This window comes from Hippichthys cyanospilos, chromosome 11 (genome assembly GCF_059441005.1).
Source record: "Hippichthys cyanospilos isolate Australia breed blue-spotted pipefish chromosome 11, RoL_Hcya_1.0, whole genome shotgun sequence".
Classification (NCBI taxonomy): domain Eukaryota; kingdom Metazoa; phylum Chordata; class Actinopteri; order Syngnathiformes; family Syngnathidae; genus Hippichthys; species Hippichthys cyanospilos.
In genome coordinates this window covers 12,082,652-12,107,338 of record NC_142379.1, presented here as the reverse complement: position 1 = coordinate 12,107,338, position 24,687 = coordinate 12,082,652, and the positions used below count along the sequence as shown (strand labels likewise).

At 40.7% G+C, this 24,687-nt stretch overlaps 1 protein-coding gene across 5 annotated transcripts in view; it reads left to right on the top strand.

Moving 5' to 3' along the window:
- synrg (synergin, gamma) overlaps positions 1-24,687 on the top strand; it is a 30,921-nt gene that overhangs the window by 1,843 nt on the left and 4,391 nt on the right. For 2 of the 5 annotated variants that reach the window (XM_088427222.1, XM_088427220.1), the window contains exons 3-21: positions 712-869; positions 1,051-1,178; positions 2,081-2,186; positions 2,267-2,378; positions 3,236-3,592; positions 4,664-4,948; positions 5,833-5,913; positions 6,089-6,285; positions 6,548-6,787; positions 8,023-8,162; positions 9,031-9,146; positions 9,228-9,290; positions 10,732-11,598; positions 16,725-17,234; positions 19,674-19,837; positions 19,928-19,981; positions 21,456-21,552; positions 21,627-21,775; positions 24,229-24,339. In XM_088427222.1, the coding sequence (XP_088283348.1) occupies positions 712-869; positions 1,051-1,178; positions 2,081-2,186; positions 2,267-2,378; positions 3,236-3,592; positions 4,664-4,948; positions 5,833-5,913; positions 6,089-6,285; positions 6,548-6,787; positions 8,023-8,162; positions 9,031-9,146; positions 9,228-9,290; positions 10,732-11,598; positions 16,725-17,234; positions 19,674-19,837; positions 19,928-19,981; positions 21,456-21,552; positions 21,627-21,775; positions 24,229-24,339 (3,935 nt within the window). Of the gene's footprint in view, positions 1-711; positions 870-1,050; positions 1,179-2,080; positions 2,187-2,266; positions 2,379-3,235; positions 3,593-4,663; positions 4,949-5,832; positions 5,914-6,088; positions 6,286-6,547; positions 6,788-8,022; positions 8,163-9,030; positions 9,147-9,227; positions 9,291-10,731; positions 11,599-16,724; positions 17,235-19,673; positions 19,838-19,927; positions 19,982-21,455; positions 21,553-21,626; positions 21,776-24,228; positions 24,340-24,409; positions 24,449-24,687 lie in introns of all 5 variants that reach the window. The other 3 variants (XM_088427219.1, XM_088427223.1, XM_088427224.1) reach the window with 3 other exon arrangements.

Sequence of the window (24,687 nt, the reverse complement as noted above, 5' to 3'; positions counted from 1 at the left end):
GTGTATTGGACATATTTAATTGTGCTTAGTTATGATTGGTTGCGTGAATGGTTGTTCGTCTCTATGTGCCTGCAATTGGCAGTTCAGAATGTCCCCTGCCTATTGCCCATAGTCAGCTGGGATAGGCACCAGCAGGCCTGCAACCCTTGTGAGAATAAGTGGCTCAAGAAAATGGATGGAAGGATGTAATGTGATGGATTCTCCTCAGTTATTAAGAATAAATGCCACTTTGCACAGTTGAAATAAACAGTGACTAGATATTATTCACTGTCAAGTCTGCAAAGTTTGTGTTTTTTTCCCACCGTCCTCTCTCCTGAAATGGTGACTCACATGGTGGCTCCAGAAGGCTTCAGCTGTCATTTAACTCGGCGTCTGTGCTGGCAAACATTACGAACGATTCTTCCCCCCCCCCCCCCCCCCCCCGTTTTGCTACAATCTGCCCAAAAACAGATTGGCTTCTTGCTGATCATGTGTCTATCTCCAGCTGCTCGGCAAATTGAATCAGAAAGTCATCAACTTGACATTTCTACCACCCTTAGTGTATGTCAATGTGGGGAAGTTATAAACTACAGTACAAATACTTATCGTCCATGTTAGATCTATTAATAACTTTTTTCCCCAATGCTTTTCTCACCTCTCTTGTGTTTTAGACAATAGAATGTCATTTTGTGAATATGTGCCAAAATATATTTTTTGTTGTTTTGTGTGCAGGCTTGATGCCCATACAGCAGCAGCAACAACATCCACAACAGCAGCAGCAACAACAGCAACAGGGCTTCCCAATGGTTCAAGTCATGCAGCCAAATATGCAAAGCATGATGGGAATGAACTTTGGGGGGCAGATGCCTCCAGGTGCCATGCCAATGCAGGTGGGTTCTGGACAGATTCAATGACTATTACAATAAACAGTTAAAAACAACAAAACAAGTTAACACATATCTTTGTCCTTATTGTTACGCTTTAGAAGCGTGCCCACTTAACCAATAAAACTTGCATCTCAAGGCAGTGCTGCGTTTAGTAGATAGATAAAGGCTTCATTGTATTTGGTAGGCCGGAATGGCGATGGGATTGCAGACCCCTGGGATGCCTTTCTTGGGCCAGCCCCAGTTTATCGGCATGAGACCTGCTGGCCCGCAGTACACTGCCGACATGCAGAAGCAAATGGCCGAGGAGCACCAGTAAGAAACACAATTTCTCTCTATTGCTCTCTCTCACCGCCCTCCTCTCTCTGTCTTTCTCTTTCCCTCCTTCCCACTCCCTCACCCTCTTATTTTCTCTCTTGAGCTCTCTTTTTCTCTCTCCCTCCATCCATCCATCCCTCTCGCCTCTCTAGCTCCCTCTGTCTCCCTCCCTCCCTCCCTTTCTTTCTCTCTCGATCGATCTCTCCCTGGTTTTCCGTCTCCCTCCCTCCCTTCCTCCTCTCTCTCTTTCTCCCACCTCTATCTCTCGCTCCCTCTCTCTCCCTCCCATTCTCTTTCTCTCTCGCTCATTCCCTCCCTCTCTCACTCCCTCCTATTTCTCCCGCACGCTCTCTTTCTCATCAATAGACACCCATCCTCCCTTCCTGCCTCTTTCTTTCTCTCTTGATTCATTCCCCCTATATCCCTCCCTCCCTTGAACCCCCCACCTATCTATCTATCTATCTATCTATCTATCTATCTATCTATCTATCTATCTATCTATCTATCTATCTATCTATCTATCTATCTATCTATCTATCTATCTATCTATCTATCTATCTATCTATCATCCATCATCCATCCATCCATCCATCTCAAATAAATCTTACATACTGTTTATTTTTCCACACCCCATGAAAAAAAACATTACATGCACCTCATATGCACATTATTGTGTTCGATAGCGATCAGGTTTCAGAGTAAAAGAATAAAAGTCTAGGTATTTTTACGAGTCAAATGTCAAAACCTGTCAAATTTGACCGAAACTGTAGGTAACAGTTAATCAAAGTTGTCCACTTTCCTGCTTTTGTCTTTTTTTTCCAACAGGAACATCTTTGATCTATTTATAGAATGGCATTCTCAAGGGTGTCTGTGTTACAATTCCTTTTTATTGTTTGTAGGAAGCGTCTGGAGCAGCAGCAGAAGATGCTGGAGGAGGACAGGAAACGGCGGCAGTTCGAAGAGCAGAAGCAGAAGCTTAGACTGCTCAGTAGTGTCAAACCCAAGGTTAGAAAGAGTATCTGTAACATTCTTTAGCCTGCTTTTGTTTCTATTCACTCACTTTTTTTTCGTGTTTGTGGTCCTAGTTGGGGGAGAAGAGCCGGGACGACGCCTTGGAAGCGATAAAAGGGAACCTAGACGGTTTCAGCAGGGACGCCAAGATGCACCCCACGCCGTCGGCGCAGAGCAAGAAGCCAGGTACAGTTTCCCCTTTGTGATATAATTAGAGCACAGATGTAAAATTGAAGGCCCAGGGGCCAGATTTGGCCCGCCACATCATTTTATGTGGCCATGAAATGAAATTTAATAAAAATGTCCAAAATTTCTAACTGTCACTCATTTCAGTTTCAGTGTAACCCTAAAGGCAGAAACAAGTGAATATGTTTAAATCAGAGGTGTCAAACTCATTTTTGTCGCGGGCCATTTTGTAACGAGAACTTCCTTCATTGGGCCGATATGTTGAGGAAACCAAGTCGATTTTAAATTGTCTCATAGTATTATTACTGTATACAACAAATTGATGGCTTAGTTGTTTTCAAATCAGAAGTAAAGCTGCCTAGTTTGTTCATTTATTGTTTACATTACTGTAACAGAACAAACCAAAAAAATCTCAACCTTATTTTTCATTATGCACGACAAGCTAAAGTTTTGGAACAGAGATTAGCAAGGGTCATGGAAACTTACATGATTTGCTTTCGCGGGCCACATAAAATGACGTGACGGGCCAGATTTGGCTCCCGGGCTTTGAGTTTGACACCTGTGGTTTAAATGAACCAATTGCAATAAAAAGAAAAAAAGGCTAAATGAATCCATAAGAGATCACCAAATAAGTAATGCAAAGCTTTGTTGGCCGAGATGACAGAATGGAGCGTGCTGCATGAGTCTTGCGAGCCATACTTTGACCAGCTGTGTAGAAGACTCTACTACAGTACTCTACAGTGCCCCATTGTGGGAGGAATAACTGGATTTTATTGCGTGATCCTGACATCTTCGCTTCAATTGAATATTTTTTTTGTATGTCCTCTTCCATCATCTAAATGTGTTCATTCTTCCAGACTTGACTTCATCATCATCTTCATCATCCCACTCATCTGTCGCCACTCCCTCCCTCCCCTTGCCTTTGTCTGAGGACAATGATGAATTTAGTGACTTTCAAGGGCCCACCTCTTCCTTCCCCTCCTCCTCCTCTTCCTCCGCGGCCTCCTCCCACAGGAACGCCACAATCGGCCCCGTTACGCCCGCTGTCCCCGAGGAGGATGAGGAGTTTAGTGAGTTTGTGCAAGGTCCCGTCGATTGCGCACACTCACACCTTGTCTCTCAAGTCCACCCTTCCCTCCCTTCCTCTGTGTCCATTTCCACTGCTGCTCCTCTACACTCTGCCATCAGCAGCAGCTCACAAACTTCATTTCAAGGTAATTGTTTTTTTTCTGTCATCTTCCATCTTTCCTCAAATTCACGTGGGATACAAGCAAGACTTTCTATGTGTAGTGCAGGTCGCCGCTATGCCTTTAAAGCAAAACTGACTCATGGTTGACATTTTAAAACGGATAGTCAAGTCATAGATTTTTGTTTGTTGGTTTGTTTTTTTAAATAAGTACACTGTAAATTCTTTTTAACTGTCTCATATTATATTTGGATATGTCATTTAAGTCAGACTGGTTCAAAAAGACATGCGTGAGTGCACCCTAAAGTGATTAAAAACCCTAATTGAGAAACACAACATCTTGCCTTTCATGGGACAGTCCAAATACAGTAGACTTTTAAATAAACTTGTCTTTCTGTTTCAGGCAACTAACTTCCTCATTCGTTCACAGGGGAATCACAAAAGCTACAGTATAAACATTCATAATGTTTCGAAACAAATGTACTTGCAGGTGGGAGAAAAATGAATGACAACCACTGACAACTGAAAGGATTACAAAAACTTGTTTGATGTTACGCTACGATATATGCCGAAGGAAAGCTTAGCTATATCACCGAGCTAAACCTGTGAGAACATCAAGGGGCAGGCATAGAAGGCCAATTTAAAAAGATCAAACCTCCATCCAGATTTTGGGAGATAATTCTTTACAGGTACATATAAAATATTTACTTGTGTTGTCTTCAAGCCATTTGGCAAACTTTTATTTAGTGTACATGAGCTCTAAAGCCTGCTGCCCTTTTCAGCGTCAAAATAGCATAACCTGATGAAATATGGATTTGAGGGTTTATTCAAGCCATGAATCATTTTCCCCAATGTTCTGCCATTGCTAAATGACATGTAAAGTATTATTTTTTACAAGTGGCGCAATCTGAAATTATTTAGAGTTTTTGCCACCTGGAAGTACGTATGCTGAAAGGTTTATATTCCAGGGAACTAGTGGGCACATTTTCACACATACATGCGTCGTAATAACTATAAACAATCTTAGCAGGTGCCACATTTGAAAACAGAGGCTTGTTGGCTGATGAAAAACACGTGTGCCCCATTCGCTCCTCTCTAGGCCCGTCCCTGGAAGAAAAGCTTTTCTCCTCTTGCGACCTCACAGCTGGCAAGACGGCACACTTGAACTTTAAACCCAGGCAAACATTGACGCAAATCAGTCCCAGAGCTAAAGTTTGCACCCAGTTTCAGAGCAGCAGTAAGGCCAGGAACTGGGCCACGGCTTCCAGGGACTTGGGTCTCCAGTCGGTCTTTGTCGTGGAAAAGCTACACGAGACCCCAGCGTCTGGGCCCGCCGTGGCCCCGACTGCTGCAAAGCCCTCCCCTCCAAGCAGTGGTGACAGCGGTGAGAGAAGCCCGTTTCTTACGAGACCGCCACAGCTCTTTTCTGCTACTAAAAATCGCAACTTTCTGTCTTCTGCTATGCCAGAGTCTTTTTGAATAACCTTGCTCATATCAAGTGGGGCGCCGGGTACCTTGATTTTAAAATTTTTTATACCCTTTTCCAGGTTTTCTGCATTCAATGTATCTCTTGGGCTGTTTTGGAAACCCCTCCTGCTTTATCCTGCCTGCTTTGGCCTAACATGGATGCACATTGAAATTTTACTGTGATATTTTCTTGTTTGTATCCTTTGTTTTTATCAAGGCACACATTTGAGGCTCTTCATAAACATTACAGGTTTTAGGTGACCAATCATTTGTGGTGGTACCTTGTCATACTATTTAATTAGTCACTTGTTCAAGCCAAATGTATTAGAATCGCATAGGTGAATAATTTTTTTTGAGGAATCTCTTCTACATAAAGTGTTGTATTACTTTGATGTTTTTGTTAGGTTTAATTAATTGATAATGTTTATTTGGTCTGAATGTCTACAGTGCGAGTGCGCAAATTTCTTTACACAAGTGTCATGTCAGATTATTCAAATGTGTTGTTGAGGCTTGTAAACTGAAAAACTTGTAAGTTAACGGTACCATTGTGTTTCCCCGAAATCATGAAGTAGGTAAATATAGCCAGATGTTTTATCCCTGCTATTGACATGGAGAATGATTATACTTTTGTTACATCTGCACCAAGCTTTCCAGAGATATTTTTTGTGGAATTCTGGCTAGCAGTAGGGACTCAACTGCCAAGAGACTTGGCAATTGGAAACTAGGCTAATGCTAAAAACAAAAAATAATAATAATCCTGTGTGTGTGCGTGTGTGTGTTTGTGTGTGTTGATTACCACAGGGGGAGTTGGTGTGTATCCACAACAGGAGCATATCCAGTCTATCCCGCCAGCTTGGCTTTACAATGACAGCCTCATCCCAGGTAATCTTTGGATTTAGATATGTTGGAACAGTTGCGACTGATTTTGTAGATGACACTAGTGGCAAATATTACTTTAAATGGTTGGTAATGGAGCTAATGTTGTTTAATTTCTGATATTTATAAAGGGTTGCAGTTTGTTATTTCTGGACAAACAATATTTCTTGTCTGTCCTCAGAGATGTTCAAGAAGGTTCTCGAGTTCAGCATGACTCCAGCTGGCATAGACACCGCCAAGCTGTACCCACTGCTAATGTCGTCGGGTCTCCCACGGGAGGCCTTGGGACAAATCTGGGCATCCGCCAACCGCACTACCCCTGGCCTGCTGACCAAGGAGGAGCTCTACACTGTGCTGGCGCTCATCGGTGTGGCGCAGGTAAAATTGGTGTAACAATGTAATTTTGATATACCGTACTTATTTGAATAAGTAGACAATAACAGTCCCATTTGACATTTAATTTTCGAAAACCTAATCACAAACAGAATGGCATATGTTCTTTTCGAAAATAAACACTTTTTTGTTTGTTTTTGTCTTTTATTAAAGAAATCTGTCAGTCTTGCATCAAGGACTGAGAGGGTGTGATCAGATTGATCAACTGCAAATTTTTTTAAGCATTTTGAATATGTGTGTGTTTTAGAGCGGGCTGCCTGCGATGAGCGTGGAAATCCTCAGTCAGTTCCCATCTCCGCCGGTGCCCAACCTGCCAGCCCTAGCTATGGCCTTAGCCCCTGTCATGCCCCAGCACCAGCAACCCATGATGACCCACCCGCCAGTATCCATGCCTATGGCCACCCCAGCCCCTACGGTCATGCCCGCCATGACGGCGGCTCCGCCTTCAGCACCCACTAACTTCATTGCTAGTTTCTCAGCTACTCAAGTAAGATATGAACGTTCGCTTACTTAACATGCTAAATGCGGGTTAATGAAGCTATCACTAGTAATTTTATTTTCTCATGTCGTTCCTGTCGTACTGTCGGATTACTAAAAAGAACAATTTAAAGGACCCAGATCATAATATTTTGACACTTTCCTCAGTCACATATATACATATAAATTATATTTAGCAGATTGGTGATTCCATTTCTTATTAAAAATGACTTTTGCAATGCTGACATTCATAACCAGGATGTAAAATGTCTCTTTGGTGAGCTATCCTTCTCACTGTGTGGCTTCCACACCCTAAGCGATAAGCAATAAGCGATGATTGCTTAGAAATGCATCAGTCAAAGAAAATAACACCTTGGGGGTGTTGTGTTGTGACACATTTCTTCCCTTATCAGACCTGTATATAATCATTTGATGGCAGTGTGAACGACACAGATCCGATTTTTTTTTTTTTTTTTTTTCGCAAAATGCAGGTCACTTGGGTATGTGGTACTAAATCTGATATGTATCCAATCTTTTGACATGTGACTTTAGTATGAAAGGCCAGGTCGCATTAATAACAAACAAAAAACAAACGTCACAAACCTGCGCTTAAAAGGGCACAAGAAGGTAGAAAACCCAAATCAATAATATCAGACGAGGTGAAGACAACTCAGTGAGGGGAGTGTGAGGTATATTTTGTCTCTGTCTCTCAGTGAGCGCTACCTGGGAGCTGGTGAGCAACACGTTCAGAGCAAGCTAGAGAGATGTTGCTGGCACTGCATAAAATGCCATGACAAAAAAAAAAACCTCACCCCCGCTTTAATTTACTCTTTCAATTTAACCGATTGAAAATATAACTGCCTAATGACACCCATTTCAACATGAGCAGTTACTTCCATAAACACATTAAGCATACCTGCTTTTTGTGACGTCACAATGTCCTCAATGCGCATGTGGGACAATTTTGTGCTGTTAAGTGGTCAAACATGGGTCACAAACAAGTTGCTTTGATTTGGAATGGGGAACGACCTCACAAAAAAATCAAATTAAGCATTAAGCCCTGCAATGTGAACCTAGCCTTAGTCACCTTGTAGCAAAACAGAGACGAAACTCCACATCGGATAGTTTGTTTAAATGAATTGTTTACGTTGTTTAATTTCACTCTTGATGAGTGAACAGACCTAACTGAGTGCATTCAAGCCATTTCACTTCTCCATGTATCGTTATGTTCACGCATGCTTTAAGGGGACCAAAGTGGAAGACGATGACTTCCAAGATTTCCAGGAGGCACCCAAGGCTGGAACTGGTGACCAGGTGTTTACCGACTTCCAGGGGGAGTCAAGCGCAAAGTTTCTCGCTGGTGCGGCAGCACAGCAGCAAAACAGGTAACATATGCAGCCCTCGCCATTCCTTTTTAAAGCTTTTTTGTCCTGCCTATTGTGTTCTGTTACATCTCCAATAGCTAGCGATCATTTCTGTCTTGGCAGAAACTCCTCGGCATAACAATGAGTTTGGGTCAGCTCCTAATGAATTAATTTCAGCGGGTGGTCGATGAGTCGTATTACTCATGCAGAGAGGCAATTATACATCAAGAGATGAAGATGAGGTGGAACTAATTTATCCAGCATTTGAGCGGCGTTACGTTTCCCTCACATTTTCAAGGACAGAAGAAAATTTGGAGTAATGACACATTAAAAGAGAAGTGCTAAAATAAAAAAGCTTGTTTGGAAGAGACAACAACTTTATAGTTGTCACCGTTGAGCTTATTTTGTACTTTGCTTATTAGGACCAAGCATGTCACTTTCAAATTCATTGTTCATGTTGTGAGGGACAAGGGCCGCAGAATGAGGTGTTGCTTGGTGGCAAAATCTCTTTGTTTTTTTCCTCTCTCTCTCTCTTTTTCCCCGGGTGGGCTGCTGGTCAGTACTTGCAAATATGAGCATGCTGACCACTGGGGTGCTGCTGCCGCACACGTGAAAAGCACTCAACTTTTAAAGTAACTGCTAAATTTGTTGGAACACCTTGGATACATTAACCACAAAACAGAAATGTTTATAGTTAAGCTTGAACATATTAACTTTCCATTAAACATCTTGTGCAGAACAAATTTACCGGAAACATGATTTTTTTTCTCACTCCTTTGCAAATCTCAATTCCAACACACCTGAAAGCTTTACCTTCAGCCCATAGATACAGATTAATGTAATGGTCTGGCGCCTTTGTTGAACCCAGTCCTTGCTTCATATTTTGCAGTGTACCTTCCATGTTGACTCCTCTATCCGGGGCTTCTTCTGCCTCCTCTGATAAGTACGCTGTTTTCAAGCAGCTGTCTGCGGATCAACCCACAGAAGTCACACACTCTACCTCAGGTACAAGTTTAACAACTATATGTATTATTATTGCTTTGATGCATTTTTTTCCCTTACAATATATTTTTCCCTCCATGTTAGATGGAGGAGACAAATACAGTGTGTTTCGACACTTAGAAAATACTACTGACAAGAAACCACTAGGTAAGAAGATTTTGCCTTGAAAGTCACATCTTATGAGTACTACCATCATGATGAACATTACTTTGTATTTTAAACCATTAAGAAGGATTAAGTGGGCCAAGTACAGCACCGGTTGCTCTGTGTGAATGTGCTCTAAGTCATGAACTTCTGGGTACTGAAATTCACTTCTTATACTATTTTTCACACCTTCAATATTGATTCCAGTATTTTGTCCCCCTCCTTATATTTAATTAGAATCGTTTTCCATGGGAACCAGTTTTACAAGTCCAGTAAGTTATGCTTCTGGTCTGCTGTGCGCCAAGACTCTTTCTTCCAGTTTTAAAATATTTCTGGAATGTTTTTTGAGTGTTTCTTTTAGGGCCCTGCCCGATCAAATCAACCGATGGTCCTTCCAACATCAGCCATAAATGATCGACCAAAATGGACAATATTTGCCGATTATTTTAACTTTTCTTTTATTAGCTTTTCCTGAGGAAATTTGTTATTATGAAAAATAAAATGTTTTAAATTAAATAATTCAGTACCCGCTTTTTTTTCTGATTAATCATTATCCTATTATTTAATAAACTGTAAATAAGTACCTGGGATTGAATGTCTGGACTCTGTAAAGATGTATGAATGTCTTTAAGGATTGAATGAGTTAATCGAATGATTAATCGTAATCTGCATTTTTTTCTGTCAAAAGCCGACAACTGCCTCAAAAAAAATTCTATAGGTTGGGCCCTAGTTTCTTCTTTACACATGACTGTAGACTAGTGCTTCTCAAATATATTTTGCCAAGCCCCCCCCCCCCCCCCAAAGACAAAACTTTTTGCGCCCCCCTCAACTCAACGTGCTGTCTATAAATAAGATTACTATCTATAGAAATTGTTTAAGTACTGTATATCTAAACCTGTATCTTTTTAATATTAACAATATAAAACAGAAAAAAAGATAAAAATAAATAACCAACAAAGCCTTTTTTTGGGGGTCATCTCACCCGGCCACACTTCGCGCCTCCTTCAGGGGGGCCAGCCCCACTATTTGAGAAGCACTGCTGTGGACAGTCTTGCAATCTCCAATGGATGGCTCTTGACAGCCACACCTACATGTTCTGCTGGATTACTCTGTGTTTTTTTTTTTGTTTGTTTGTTAGTTTGTTTGTTTTTTGAAGGAATTCTGAAGAAAAAAAGTAAACTTGCTGTGCCTATCTGACATGTGGCGACACATGTTTTTGTCATCATTTTCAGTTCAGGTTAGCACTAGTCAACTGGACATGTCCTGGCACTAAAGTTTCATGAACATTTAAAATGCCACTGCCAGATATTGTGGCGATATTTCCTTTCCTGGAAGTATCTTCCCAGTGTGTGCAGTGTGATGTCTTTTTTTTTTTCTCACTGTTGTATTTGGCAGACACTATTTTTGTGTCTTATGTTTTTTTTTCCTGTGCTTTGGTTTGCAGGCGAGGGTTTTGCCGATTTCAAACCTGTCCGAACTGATGACGGCTTCACGGACTTCAAAACCGCAGACAGCGTTTCTCCACTAGAGGCTTCGGAGCAGGCCAAGATCTTCCAGCCTGCTTTCCCTTCTCCTTTCCCCAACTCTCAGCCTCTACAACAGCAGCAGCCGCCAGTTGCTTCCATTCCTCAAGCCAAAAACCCCCTCAACATGGCAGACCTGGATCTTTTCTCCTCTATCACACCCTCCGTTCCGCCTGCTTCAGACACACAAACAGTACCACCCTCTCTGGTGCTTCCGCCGGGTGGCTCCAAGCCTGAGGGCTTTGGAGACTTCGCCCTATTTGGCTCTTTGTCCTCAGATGCCGCTCGAGCTCCGGCGGCACCATCGGCAGCACAGGACGACTTTGCCGACTTTATGGCATTTGGGAGTTCCGGCGGGGAGCCCGGACGCGAGAGCGGCGCGACGGTCCACGGCGAGGAAACCTCCCAGCGGAGCACGGACAAGTACGACGTCTTCAAGCAGTTGTCCTTAGAAGGTGGCGGCCTGGCTTACGACGACGCCAAGGACAGCGGCGATGACTTCGCCGACTTCCAGTCATCCAAATTCTGCACGGCTCTCGGCGCCTCGGAAAAGACCCTCGTGGATAAGGTGTCCGCCTTCAAGCAGGGCAAGGAGGACTGCGCTTCGGTCAAGTCCCTGGACCTCCCGTCCATCGGGGGCAGCAGCGCCGGGAAGGACGATTCTGAGGATGCGCTGTCGGTGCAGCTGGACATGAAGCTCACCGACGTGGGTGGAGACTTGAAGCATGTGATGTCAGACAGCTCACTGGATCTGACAGGGCTCTCGTCCCACCAGCCGCCCGCTACAGGTGAGGAACTAGTGCGCTTGCTCTGGTGAGGGGGGCCTCACATTCATACATACACGCACACACAACATGTTAAAAAAAAAAAAAATTACGATAGATTAAACATATCAGATTGGATGTTAAGCATCAGTCTTCGTTCCCTTGTTTTAGCATTCATCTCTTTTATTTATTTAAATCTTTTAGTTCTCTTATGTTTTGCTCTTTTTCCGTCCATAATCTCCTCCCTTCCTTATTGTGATTATTTGAATGCCCGACTGAAGGAAGAATTTGCTGTTTTAAAACCGCTTGCGAGATTTGAACGTAGTCTCGCCTCAGTAATCTCGCTCATTCCATCTGATAGGTTGTTCTTCCTTGGGCGCGTTGGTTTCTTAAACAAAATAATGATTCTTCCTTAAAGTGATGCTGAGGTTATTTTGTGTTTATTTGTCCTTCTGTAATGGCAATACAGTGTTGAGGGGCAGGGCTCCACTGTAAAAGGCAAAAATGTGTTAGTAATCGACTCACTGAAAAAGGTTTCTAATAGCTAATAGATACTACAAAATGCTGCTCCCCTTCAATTTAACATCTTTTCCACCAATTTGCCACAAATTGGTGCCAAAATAACATTTTTGTATTCAACATGGCTTTAGGTTAATAGGCTGAATTTTGTGCCCTTTTTAGCTATCCTTTAGCAAATCAGATCCTTTTTAATTGCCATTTTCATCCGTTTTACATGGTTTTAACATGGCATTCACGCTTTCTTTCAGACATTCCATTAAGGTATTCATCAGTCCTTGTTTTTTCATACACGATGTGATAGAATCCAGTTTTGCATCGTCATTGCCTTATAAATGTAGACATTTAAGACAAAGAAGCAGCAACACAAAATGGACGCATTCCTACAAAGCATTTGTCGTTCTGTAATGGCGGCTGTCGAGTCTATTTTTGTTGCCGACTCTAATTTTGGGAGTCACCAAGCATCTTGCGTTATTCAGCCCAGTTAGACGCGCCGCTGTTTCTGAACATGCACGTACTCAACGTACTCTTAAAGAGACAGTATTCCTTTTGGCAAGTGGCTTTCTGGTACAGTGCACAGAAGGAAACTGTTATTGCATTTTTGAGGGGATTTTTGGGGGGCAGCGGCTTTGAATTGTCACATCCGCTTCGACGATATGTTCCTCGGTTAATGTTATCCGTCGTGCTCTGCTTTCTGCTGCCTTTATCAATTTGTGAAATTGACAAGCACACAGACCACCCCAGACGCCATGTTAGAGAGAAGAATGTATTGGATTTTAAAATTGCATTTTTTGAGAGATAGACGTCCAGCATGTTTGATACGCTGTAGATTAAATGAAATGTCATTTGCTTATACTAAGCTAGTCCTCCTAAAGTTACTCTTAGAACTAAGTGCCAAAGCTAAAAAAGGATACTGTCTCTTTAAATTTTCTTTTTGGATGTACTTGTAATTCAAGTTCTTTTTAAGAGATGCTAGGGATGTTTGGCTGCTTTATAACCCTTTGAGTGCTTGATAACTTGACACTTATTTAAAAGCAAAGAAGATGACCAATTTATAGCCTCTGCATTGCAGTTTAATATGTATTTTGAGTTCTCAAAGGGTTTATGTAATGTTTTCTTTCCTCCCTTTTTCTAAAACAAAAAAAGTGTTCCTTTCCAACCTGGTAGCTGAATGGATTTTGTCACCTGCTCCTCCGAATGACTGATTTGAGTCTGTGAATGTGCCTTCCTCTCTGGGTTTTGTGCTTTTGCTTTCTCTTTCGTTTGACTTTTTTTTTCTTTTCTATTCTTTTCCTCCTGACTGCATGCTCTTGTATAACGCGCAACAAATCTGAAGTCTAGTTTTACATATGTTTGCCGAAAACCTCTTCTTGTAACGATAGACCTCTATTCTACTTTGTGACCTTTTCTGGCTCTCTTCTTTCTTGTTGTGGTAATAAATCTTCTTCTTGTTATGGCTCAAAAATGGGTGCCGTCTTATTTTTCTTCTTGGTTTCTTCCTTAGTTTAAATGTTTTACTTCCAAAACTAAATCCTTGTCAATTTCACAAATTGCGTTTGGGGCTACAATGGACACTACAAAAAATATGTGCTGTTTTTTGTGCGTGTGTGTGTTTATTATCATTATTTCTTAGTGAATAGAGCAATATATATATATATATATATATATATATATATATATATATATATATATATATATATATATATATATATATATATATATTATATATATATTTATATATTTATATATATTTATATATATTTATATATTTATATATATTTATATATATATATATATTTATATATATTTTTTTTTTATATATATATATATATATATATATTTATATTTATATAAAACATATTTTTACTGTCACCAAAAGCTTACATTAAGATAGCATCGTGTAGCATCGTGTAACACTTACTCGTATGATGTCAGTCATATGGAAATATTTTAATGTGGAAACCAGAGCCAATGCAAAGGTGTCTTTCGATAAATTTTCTTGTGGCAGAAAAGGCTAATGCTGCATATAACTCTATCTGAATCCAGACGACTTGGCACAAAAACAAAAAGGATTATATAATATGTTATAATATCATTGAGGGCAGTACAATGGAAGACTGGTTAGCCTGTCTCCCTAAGAGTTCAGAGGTCCCAGGTCAAATTCCAGCTCGCCCCGGCCTTCCAGTTTGGAGTTTGCATGCTCCACCCCGTCCTCTCGTGTGTCTCCACTGATATGGTAGGTGTATTGGACAATCCAAATTGCCGGTAGGTGTGAGTGTGAATGATTGTTTGTCTCGATGTGCTCTGCGATTGTCTGGCAATCAGTCCAAGGTGGGGAGACCATGCAAACTTCACACAAGAAGGCTGGAGTGAGCTGGAATTGAACCTGGGACCTCAGAGCTGTGGTAATCGTGTAACATCCCCCCTTTTTAAAGCGCCAGTCAAAACCCTAATTTTGAAACTCCACCCTAACAATGAACTCAAGCTCAAATTTCAAACAGTAACCTTTACTTGGAACCCAACCCCAAAACGGAATCCTCAGACAATAATTTGAAACTTTTAACTCTTGTACATTACTAACATATGCCACTAAAATCTCTCCCATATCATCCAACAACTACTGCCACCAGGCTGCACTGTTGCAACAGGATATAATTAGTCATGTGTTAATGTTATTTATTCCATATTGTCATTGCTTTAGCCCTAACACAGAAATAAATACTTATAGTGTTTGTACATCAGTGCTTCTCAATTACATTCTGCCGAGCCCCCGCAGGAAAGAGAAAACGTTTTGCGCTCCCCGACGCACAACTATAAATAAGAATACTGTTTATAAAAGTATGAGTATACCTAAACCTGTATCCTTTTAACCATCAACAAAAGCAAAAAGCAATACAAATCAACTTATAACTGATAACAGCAAATAAGAGGCAAAACATGGTTTAAAGTAAAACTGATGCATAAAACAAAAAAGACTGACATTGTATTGACATTGTCGCAAAATGTTCAACCTGTGTGCAAACTTAATGCTAACAATATTTACAATGAAAACCGTAGAATCTAATGGAAATGAGCAATGTGTATTACTAATAATAATAATAATCAGCTTATGCAACTACTCACAGCCATAAATTCTCTACTATGCTTTCTGGAATTTGATAGGGCATCTTCTCTTCATCTCTTTAACCTTCTTGCTATTTTTCTGTTACACCTGTATATCTTCCAGTAAAGTTCAGTGCTGTCGTGGATGTTGCAGAACGTTGTGGTACTCCACTGAATGCACACAACTCTAAATTCTGACTTGCATGTAGAAAGGATCTAAAAGGTCTACACAGTCCTTAAATACTTTAAAATCTTTAAGTGACCTGTAACCTGTTTAACTTTATTGATTTTATATTTAATAGATAGGTGTCTTAAATTTTGGTCAGCAAAAATATTTGGCCAAAAATGGTAAATAAAAAAAAAAATGCATTTTCGGTTTTCCGCCGAAAGACAATTAAAACAGAAACAGTACGTCCTGCTCTGATGCTGCAAGGAAAAACTGCTGCCGGCACGTCCGCCTGAATTTTGCAACGCCATCTAAATTTTGCACACTGAAAATGCAGTGAGAGGCCAACTTCAAAATAAACCATAGTTTACCAAATACTATCAATCAATCATCAATCAAATTTTATTTATATAGCCCTAAATCACCAAAGTCTCAAAGGGCTTCACAGAATGAAAAGAGGTCATACAGAGACATCTTTTCAATGTAAGGTACACAACAGCATCCCCTGTCAAAGCTCCCAGAAGGGGAAGGAAAAACTCAAAAACCCCAATTTGGGGAAAATCAGAAACCTCCAGAAGGGACCACAGGTGGGAGGAGCCCCCTTCCAGGCCCACAGGTTGAAGTGGATGCTGCATGTACCGAACACAGAAACAATATAAATTACAGAAAACATATTGTGCTATATAGTGCAGTGATGTCTTGACAGCAGGCAAAGCCATTGGGCAGGAACCATCCCGCATTCCAGCCAGGTGGACCGCAGACGGCTAGACTCCTAACCCGTGATGGTCGACGGTATATGGTCGATGGTATACTACATGGCTGTGGCTTGACTAGTCCTACATGATCACCTGAAATTTATTTGTAAATGTATCGGAAGCACTTTAAAATGTAACAGGTATATGCAGATTCCCATTGAACAAGAAATTGGATGCTATTAGCTGTTGAGCGCAACGGCATTCCAGTTTGTTCAACATTATCTCATAGTATTTGTGTATTTTACGCCTCTTTTTGGGGAAAAAAAAAAAATCATCTAGTGTACCGGTACAATAATGGTAGGTAAACTTGAAATAATTAGATTTTTTAAATCACAAAAGCATGGATATAAACAATAGTGTGTAGACCTTACATTGACGGCAAACTATAATAACCCAAATACCATGGCTTAAAAATATGTGTGATACAGACCTTGTTTGCTGTACGTATGTATCTCATGGTCTGCCAGAGTGTCATTAGATGAAAAGAATGATGACTTGATGGCATAACCCTATGCGATAATATTGCAATGTCTGTCATCCGTCTTCAGTTTGTCATGACAGCGTCTTGGCTATTTTCAGGAAGCACTGGCATGTCTTTGTTGTCATTGCAGAAGGAGACGACATGAAATTTGACCCATTTGGGACATCGGGCCTCAGCAGCCTAGCCAATTACGATTGGTCAGATCGGGAGGAGTGCATCACCGGCGAGGCCCAGAAGCTGCAGGGCAATGGGGGCGCCGCTCCGCCGCCTTTTATGTCCACTCAAAAAGCCGAACTGAACTCTGAAAGCGTTTCGCCCGCCAAGACCGCCTCATCCCTCCACGCCGAGGATGACAAATTCGAAGCCTTCGCTGACTTTGCTGGTAAGGAACAACGGGAAGGCGAAGACGAGGACGACTTCGGGGACTTCGCCGGCACCGTTTCCGGGAAGGCCGACGTGCCCGCCGAGTCGGGATCAGAGGCCAACCCGACCGAGACCTCGGACGACTTTTGCGCCTTCCAGGGAGATAAGCCAAAATTTGGCAAATCCGACTTCTTGAAGGCTAGCGCTCAGCCCAAAGTCAAATCCAGTGAGGAGATGATCAAGAATGAGTTGGCCACATTTGATTTGTCTGTCCAAGGTGAGATTTCTTTTTTTTTTCTTCTTTTTTCAATCACGACAGTACAGGTTCTCAGTCTGTTCAATCGTTATTATTATAATGCATTGGGAACTCGTGGAGGATGTCGATAACAACAACTGACATTTGAAGGAATAGTCCACCTATTTGAAATGATCAACAAGGTGACCTGGTCCTTACCCAAGCGTTGAGCACAGCTGATGGCGTTTTCAGTTGACAGCAAGTAGACAATTTGTTTTTCAAAGGCATGGTATAATGCAAAATAATTCAGTTATCAAATTATAAGCAAAATATGTTGTTTTTTGTTTTTTTTTACTGCTGAAAGTAGCTACATAATTAGCCCTCACCATTAATGTAGAAAAAAAAAAAAAAAAAAAAAACCTGACTGGGTAAATTATCTTTGGCAGTTGTTAGTGCTCACTACTAGCAACACAAACATAGATGACAAGAATCAATGCCCTTGTAATTTCCATTAATTGTATCACTCAGGGGAAAGGAAAGTTTTAACAAAATATTTAGTGTTGACCCCTACTATTTGTTGGGAATAGGTAAAAGGCTAGCATGTAAATCATGAAAATGTGCATATACTTAACACAAATTCCTTGGGAAGAAACAAATGCTGGCATAAAAATGAATCAGCCGATTAGTCAGTAATTCTTACTGTTTTCTGCCCCCCAAAAATCCACATCATTTGGCCCTAGTGTTTAAATATTATTTTTCATAATAGCTAAAATTCTAGCAATATCAGCACTTGCTGTTGGTCATTACTGACAGAGTGTATACTTGTACTGTCATAGGAGTACTCATTGATTCAAACTACCAATACTTCTAGTACTTTTGATTTAAAAGAATTACAATTCGAAAAAAAATGTGAGCAGTTGATTGCTCATATGACTTCCACAGTATAGCGTCAGCTACTGCCAAAGGGGACTTTTTTTTTTTCTATTATCGTGGCTGGTTTCTACATCCTCCAAGAGTACTCCTAGACCTCAAAATACAAACAGTATTGGCTCAACACCACTGGTCCATTCCTATTTGAAAGTCCCCTGGCACCTATTGCAGGAACATGGAAGTCGTCCGCCCCCTCGCTGCCTCCTTCCGGTCCTGTTAAGATGCACGAACGCCGTCAGGCTTTAGATGGCAGTGTTGATATGACGGCCTTAATGGCACTGATGAATGCTGAGTTTCATCTGCAAAGGCCAGCCCGTTGATGAAGCGCATCATTTCTTCTTTGCGGACGCCGTTATGCGCTGTGAATAATTGATTAAAGTTTCCCGCAGTGTCATACAAGCCAATTTGCCAAAGATTGATCTCCCCCGGCTGCAATTCGTTTACCTTTGCGTCGGCTTTGCCCAGTGCAAGTGTAAGTGAATCGGGGGCAGGCCGGGGAGGGTGACGCATGTCTCCGCAGGGGGTGTCGCTCGTGTTGATGGTGGCTGTGATGGTCAGATTACCTGAGCCAAGCAACCTGCTCATGAGCCTCACCTGGAATAGCTCGCTTCCTTGTGGTGGCCTGCCACTGATTGCATGCCAATGAATTATTCATAGATGACTATTTATGCAGCCGTCTGGTGTGCAATTATTGTTCCAAAATTGTTTTGTCATTCCGCTCTTCTTCAGGCAGAATGAAGCACTGAATAGAGGAATGATGATGACCTTGACATAAGGGTTTAATGTATTTGGTGACCATGCTGATAACTCGTATCACTTGTCTCAATTCAACTTTGCACAATTGAATTAATGAAAATGTCAATAATTCATTTCAGCTCCCCCAAATGCTTCTCCCTAAAATTAGCCTTTTTTTTAAATCTTTCTTTTCAATTAATTAATGAATAAGATAAAAAAATATATATATTTATAGCCTTTATTTCAAAATCTGAAACTTATTTCAAACAGATGACTCAATTCAATTGTAGGTAGGGCGCAACTGATTAATCAGCAGACATCAGTCAGTTAAAAGTTGCAAAAAGCAGCCAGTTGCTTCACCTATTTCTTTTTAATTATTTTTATATTTCAAGTACAGTGTACAGTACAGTGTAAGATACTGAGAGTAACATTGAAACATTTCACGCCCAAAGAATAATTTTTTTCCTCATCTGAAGTTAAACAAATACTAATGTATTGTAAAACACTCCAATCTGCTGCCACTAAATTGTATTTTTATTGTTGGAAACATTAAAGGACCATAAAAGAAGTTAATGTTTTCCTTATTTGTTTGATTAAAATTCAAACAGCATATTGGCTGCTTTGGTCATTGTTTTCCAGGAGATGTTTGCAGAAGTTTTATTTTACTTAAACACAAAGAGAGTTAGTGGCGGAGTATCCAAAGCTCAAAAGTGTCCATCGATTTGCTTGAAAAAAAGCCACAAAATCAACCAAGTCAAGCTACTGTAAGTGTTGAAAAATGATTGAACGTTCTCCACTTTTTTTTTTTTATTTGAGGCTCCCATAAACGCAGTCACAGCCTGGGAGAGAAGGAGCTGGGTCGCCTGCCCGCATCGCTGCCACTGGAGCAGCCCTTCCGAGACCGATCCAGCACCCTGAGCGAAAAGCCCAGTTTACCTGTCATCCGAGACAAGTACAAGGATCTGACAGGGGAGGTGGAGGTATACCTCAGACCTACCATTATGACCAATATATGTATATTAACACTCACACGGTATATAACGAACACTTCTCTGTTTGTGACGTCGCAGGAGAGCGAGCGCTATGCTTACGAGTGGCAGAGGTGTTTGGAAAGTGCTCTTGAGGTTTGTACTCAATTCATTCACTTCCAACCCAGTTCAAATGCACGTCTAGAGCCGTCAATGGCGAGTGATCATTTATGAGTATTTAACTCATTCAATCTGAAAGAAATGTTTTCACTTTTTCTGCCTTGTCTAAAGAGTCTAACCATTCATTCCCAGGTACAGCTGGCCCCCGGTTTACGACATTATTCTGTTCCGCAGTCGGGATCTTAACGCGAATTCGCCGCATAGCGGGCAATCCAAACCTATGTTAGCTAATGCTTGTAAATACTTCAAAATTGTATGTACATATTAAAAATTTGTATCAAAATAGTAAAGTAAGTGCTACATATATATAATATACATGTATACAATTAAATGACATCATAAATAAAAAATATATAAAGGATTTATTTACCTTTAAGTGAAGTGACGAGCTTGTTATAGCCATATCCACTAGTGAGGGGAGCTTAGCCTAGGCTTGGCTAGTTTAGCCTTCTTCGTATTTCTTGATTATCTCTAGCTTCATTTCAATATAAATCATCTTCTTACTTCTCTCTTTAACATCACTAGCAATCTTGAGACCCACGACCAACCAATTAAAGTTTGAATTAAGCACTACAATGCACAATAAATACCATATTGAAAGCACTCTCAAATGAGATCTTTAATCTTTAGGCAGCCATCTTTGTGACCCCATTCGCTGACCAACAGCAGACCAGCGTCTTCATGACCCTGTGACGCCAACCTATAGTAGACCAGTATCTTAGGGAGTCCTGACGCCGACCAATGACCAAAATTTGGACCGCTATTAGTTTTGAAATAAATTTCAATAAGATGTAAATAAATGTGTTCTCACGGGGCGGACATTGTGCCACTTATAAGCACTTGAAAATGACATCACAGTTGCTGAGGTGCTCAGGTAATGACCAATCACGGCTTACTTATTTTCCAAGTTTAACCGTGATTGGTCGTTACTTGGGCCCTGAGATACAAAAAAAAGTGGTTTGTTGCTTAACCCTTTACTGGGCACAGCGGCTGCTTTCAGCCAATAGTCTAAACAGGTAAAATGGACGAAAGCGCCTGTAACTGCTATTGCTTAAATTCTAACGTAGCCCTAAATTTCTGTAAATTCCTAAAAATTCTTGCCTGTTTAGGACTTAAAAATAGAAAGATGTGTGCTAAATGAAGGCCATTTTTTCCTGTATAGACTATCGGCTGAAAGCGGACGCTTTGCCCAGTCAACGATTAATTAATTATTCCACAAACACGATTATTAATCAAAATGGTGTTTAGACTAGTGGAGCCACATATAAAATTGTTCAAAAGAAAATTTGGGGGTTGACTTCCCCTTTAACAAATTGCTGCTTTTATGCCAGTGTGTCGGATACTGTATATACAGCACATGTTGTCAAAGTACAATTGCATTTTACAACCTTGATTATTTTTTTTGGTTAATCTGCTTTTTCAAATCATTGACCTTGCTTCCCACATCAAGGTCATCACCAAAGCCAACAACACACTGAACGGCATCAGCAGCTCCTCCGTTTGCACTGAGGTCATCCAGTCTGCTCAGGGAATGGAGTACCTGCTGGGTAAGAGCGCACACACACGTTATCCCACATGGATAACACATGGTATGCTAATGATGTGTGTGTGTATGCGTCAGGTGTGGTGGAAGTATACCGCGTGACCAGGCGGGTGGAGCTGGGTGTCAAGGCGACGGCGGTGTGCTCGGAGAAGCTGCAGCAGCTGCTCAAGGATATCAGCCGCGTGTGGAACAACCTCACGAGCTTCATGTCGCTGGCCAAGCTGGTGGTGAGACAAGACACGCCCATCTACAGTACACTACCTTGTTGCGCACATGGCCACGCCAGTCCATAGAAAAGGGATGGATGGACTTTGCGCCTTTCAGAGCTAGTTAAAAAAGATGACGTTTTAACAGATTTATCATAGTAGTATATTGTGTGCAACTGCAAACATTTGGCTGCTCAGAATTTTATTGATCTGCATTTTGAAGAAGATCTTGATGATGACATCATAGGTTTATAGTCATTTTAACTTGGTCAATGCAATCGTTCAATCTCTAAGACATGTTTTACATTGTTGTTCTTTAATAAATCCAGACATTCGATCTTAAAAAGCATAAAGAGGGTCTAATGACTGGTGCTAAATGAGTTAAGTACTAAAGTAATCCATTACTTAATTACCTCAAGGAATGGATCACTTACCTGTTACTAAAGTAATCCATTACCTGATGACTTAATTACCTCAAGTAATGAATCACTTTAGGTTCCGTAAATAATACTTATATTAATTTAGTGTCTAAAGTGCAGTAAAGTAGTAGTACATTGATAGTAGATAAATTAAGACTAAACAGTTTAAGTACTTAAATACTGAAGTAATTGATTATATTAGGTATTAAATTTACTAAAGTCATTGATAACTTAAGTAATTGATTTACTTTAGTAATTGATTACTCTAGGTACTAAAACTACTCAAGTAATCAATCACTTGTTTACTTTCAGTACCTCAAGTAATTTATTGTTTACTCTTGCTGCTGAAATAGTAAGTAGTAGTGAAAAATAAAATAGTAGGTAACCGATTACTTAACAAAGCACTAAACTAATCAATTATTCAGGTGCAATATTGTTTCCTTTACTGCATAGAGAAGAAGATTACTAGTTTAATTCATTTAATAACATCCACAACACTTCAATTTCTGGACTCTTTAAAATAAAAAAAAAAGTGAAAATTTGTCTTTGAGATCGAGTGAGTTAATTGACTTTTGCACAGGTTAATGTGTTCATCAAAGAAAATTGTCAGATACAGTCAAATATCTTCCAGTCCAAATCCAAGCAAGATTGGGTTTTCGAATGGAATTCGACTCGAGGCTTGCTCAAGACTGGAAAGTTCCGATTTGAGGCTTGAACATGTGACTCCATTCCTTCTCTCGCCGAGTGACACACGCCTCCGCTTTTAACGCTCGCCCACACGCACGCTGCCAACGGAGCCCCCCCCCCCATTCGAAAAGTTTGCCGATAACATAATGGAACGTTAGTGAATGCGCCGCCCCCGCTCCATTAACTCCCGATCGATGGCCGATTGATTGGGGTGCGCTGCGTCCGCCCGCCCGTGTTCACAACAGCGGGGAGGACCAGAAAGGCTCGGATTTATTTAAGCGCTTGTGTGTAAACACAACACATGACAAGATTGGCCGTGCTCATCCAGACGCAGCAGCAAAAATTCATCCCATGCGCCATATTGACGAGCAGTATTGCAGAGCATTTTAATGGCTCTTACAAGAGCCACAGGAAATTGTCTTCCGTTTGAATGTAACCTTACCAAAAGGAACAGTAGAAAAAGCTTGCTTGTAGCCTTTTATTTTCTCTTCAGCAGTAGAAATATGGGGTAATGTCACAGCAGAATGATTTTAAAAAATGAATCTTACATTTATTTTCTGTATTTAATTGGTGTTATTTTTTCGCCCCAAGCCTTCTTGCGTTTTCACTAGCAGTCAAAAGTTTGAAAACCCCCCGAATTGTAGAATAACGCTTGAATCAATGGCATTATGGAGAAATAAAAAAAACAAAAAATCTTTTATTATTTAGATTCTTCAAAGTAGGCACCTGTCGCTGATATAAACTTGGCTCATCTTGGGATTTTCTCAGTCAGCTTTATGATGTCTCATAGTCCACTTTTTAGCTATTTTCAGCATTAAAAAGTTAGTGTTTTGTTTAAAAATGTATTTTTCCACTTGCTGTTGGCTGAAAAAGATAGCACTTGTGCTCAAAGCTCAGGTAACCTCCTGCTCTTGTGACATCGCTTGGCAAATGTGGTTTTTATTATTAATTGGCTATAGAAAAAGCTATACGAGTCCATTTAATTTACAAGGAAATAATAGTCCTCTAATTAATTCTAAACAAAATAACTGTACTGTTAAAAAGAGCAAACTGAGTGGACTGAGTGCGATTTAGAAGTTTCCAATTTTTACCGTTTTTGTATAGCCTGTGTAATATGAAAATGACATTTTACTATTTTTTTATGTAATTTTGAATCCTATTAATTCAACTTTATTTGTCAAAGAAATGGAGAAAAAGTTATTTTGCGTGAAAAACATGAAAAACAAAACCACCTACCTGTTTTTTCTCTGCATTTGATTGGTTTTCATTTTGTTGCGCTGTAAAGTGTATTGACAACATGCACCACGGTGATTTTGCACTTAAGATAAATGAATGATTGATCCAAGTTCATTGTGTTGTCTTGCGCAGCCTGATGAAAGCTCTCTGGATTTCACCTCCTGCATTCTGCGGCACGGCATCAAGAACGCCAAGGAGCTGGCATGCGGCGTGTGCCTGCTCAACGTCGACTCCCGCAGCAAGGTTTGTGCACGCACGCAAACGCACACGTACAGCGTTGTGACTTTTCTCCGGCTGTGGAACATGTTTGCAGATCAAAGAAGCAAGCGCGCTGGGACGCTTTTTTAAACGAGTAGGAAAAATGTCCTTGTACTTTTTTGCTTCCTGATGTCGGGTGGGGGTGAGGCGTCGCCTGGGCTCTTCTTTTCTCCTGTAATGAGCTCGGTGTGAGGGGCGGCTTTGGCCTTTAACCAACTTTCTCCATTCCTTTCCCATTGCGCCATTTTTTTTGGCCCCTTATTGGTGCCCATTGTGACATGAAATTTTATGTCTGTCATGAGTAGACATGCCAAAAGTTACGCCGCCAAACAC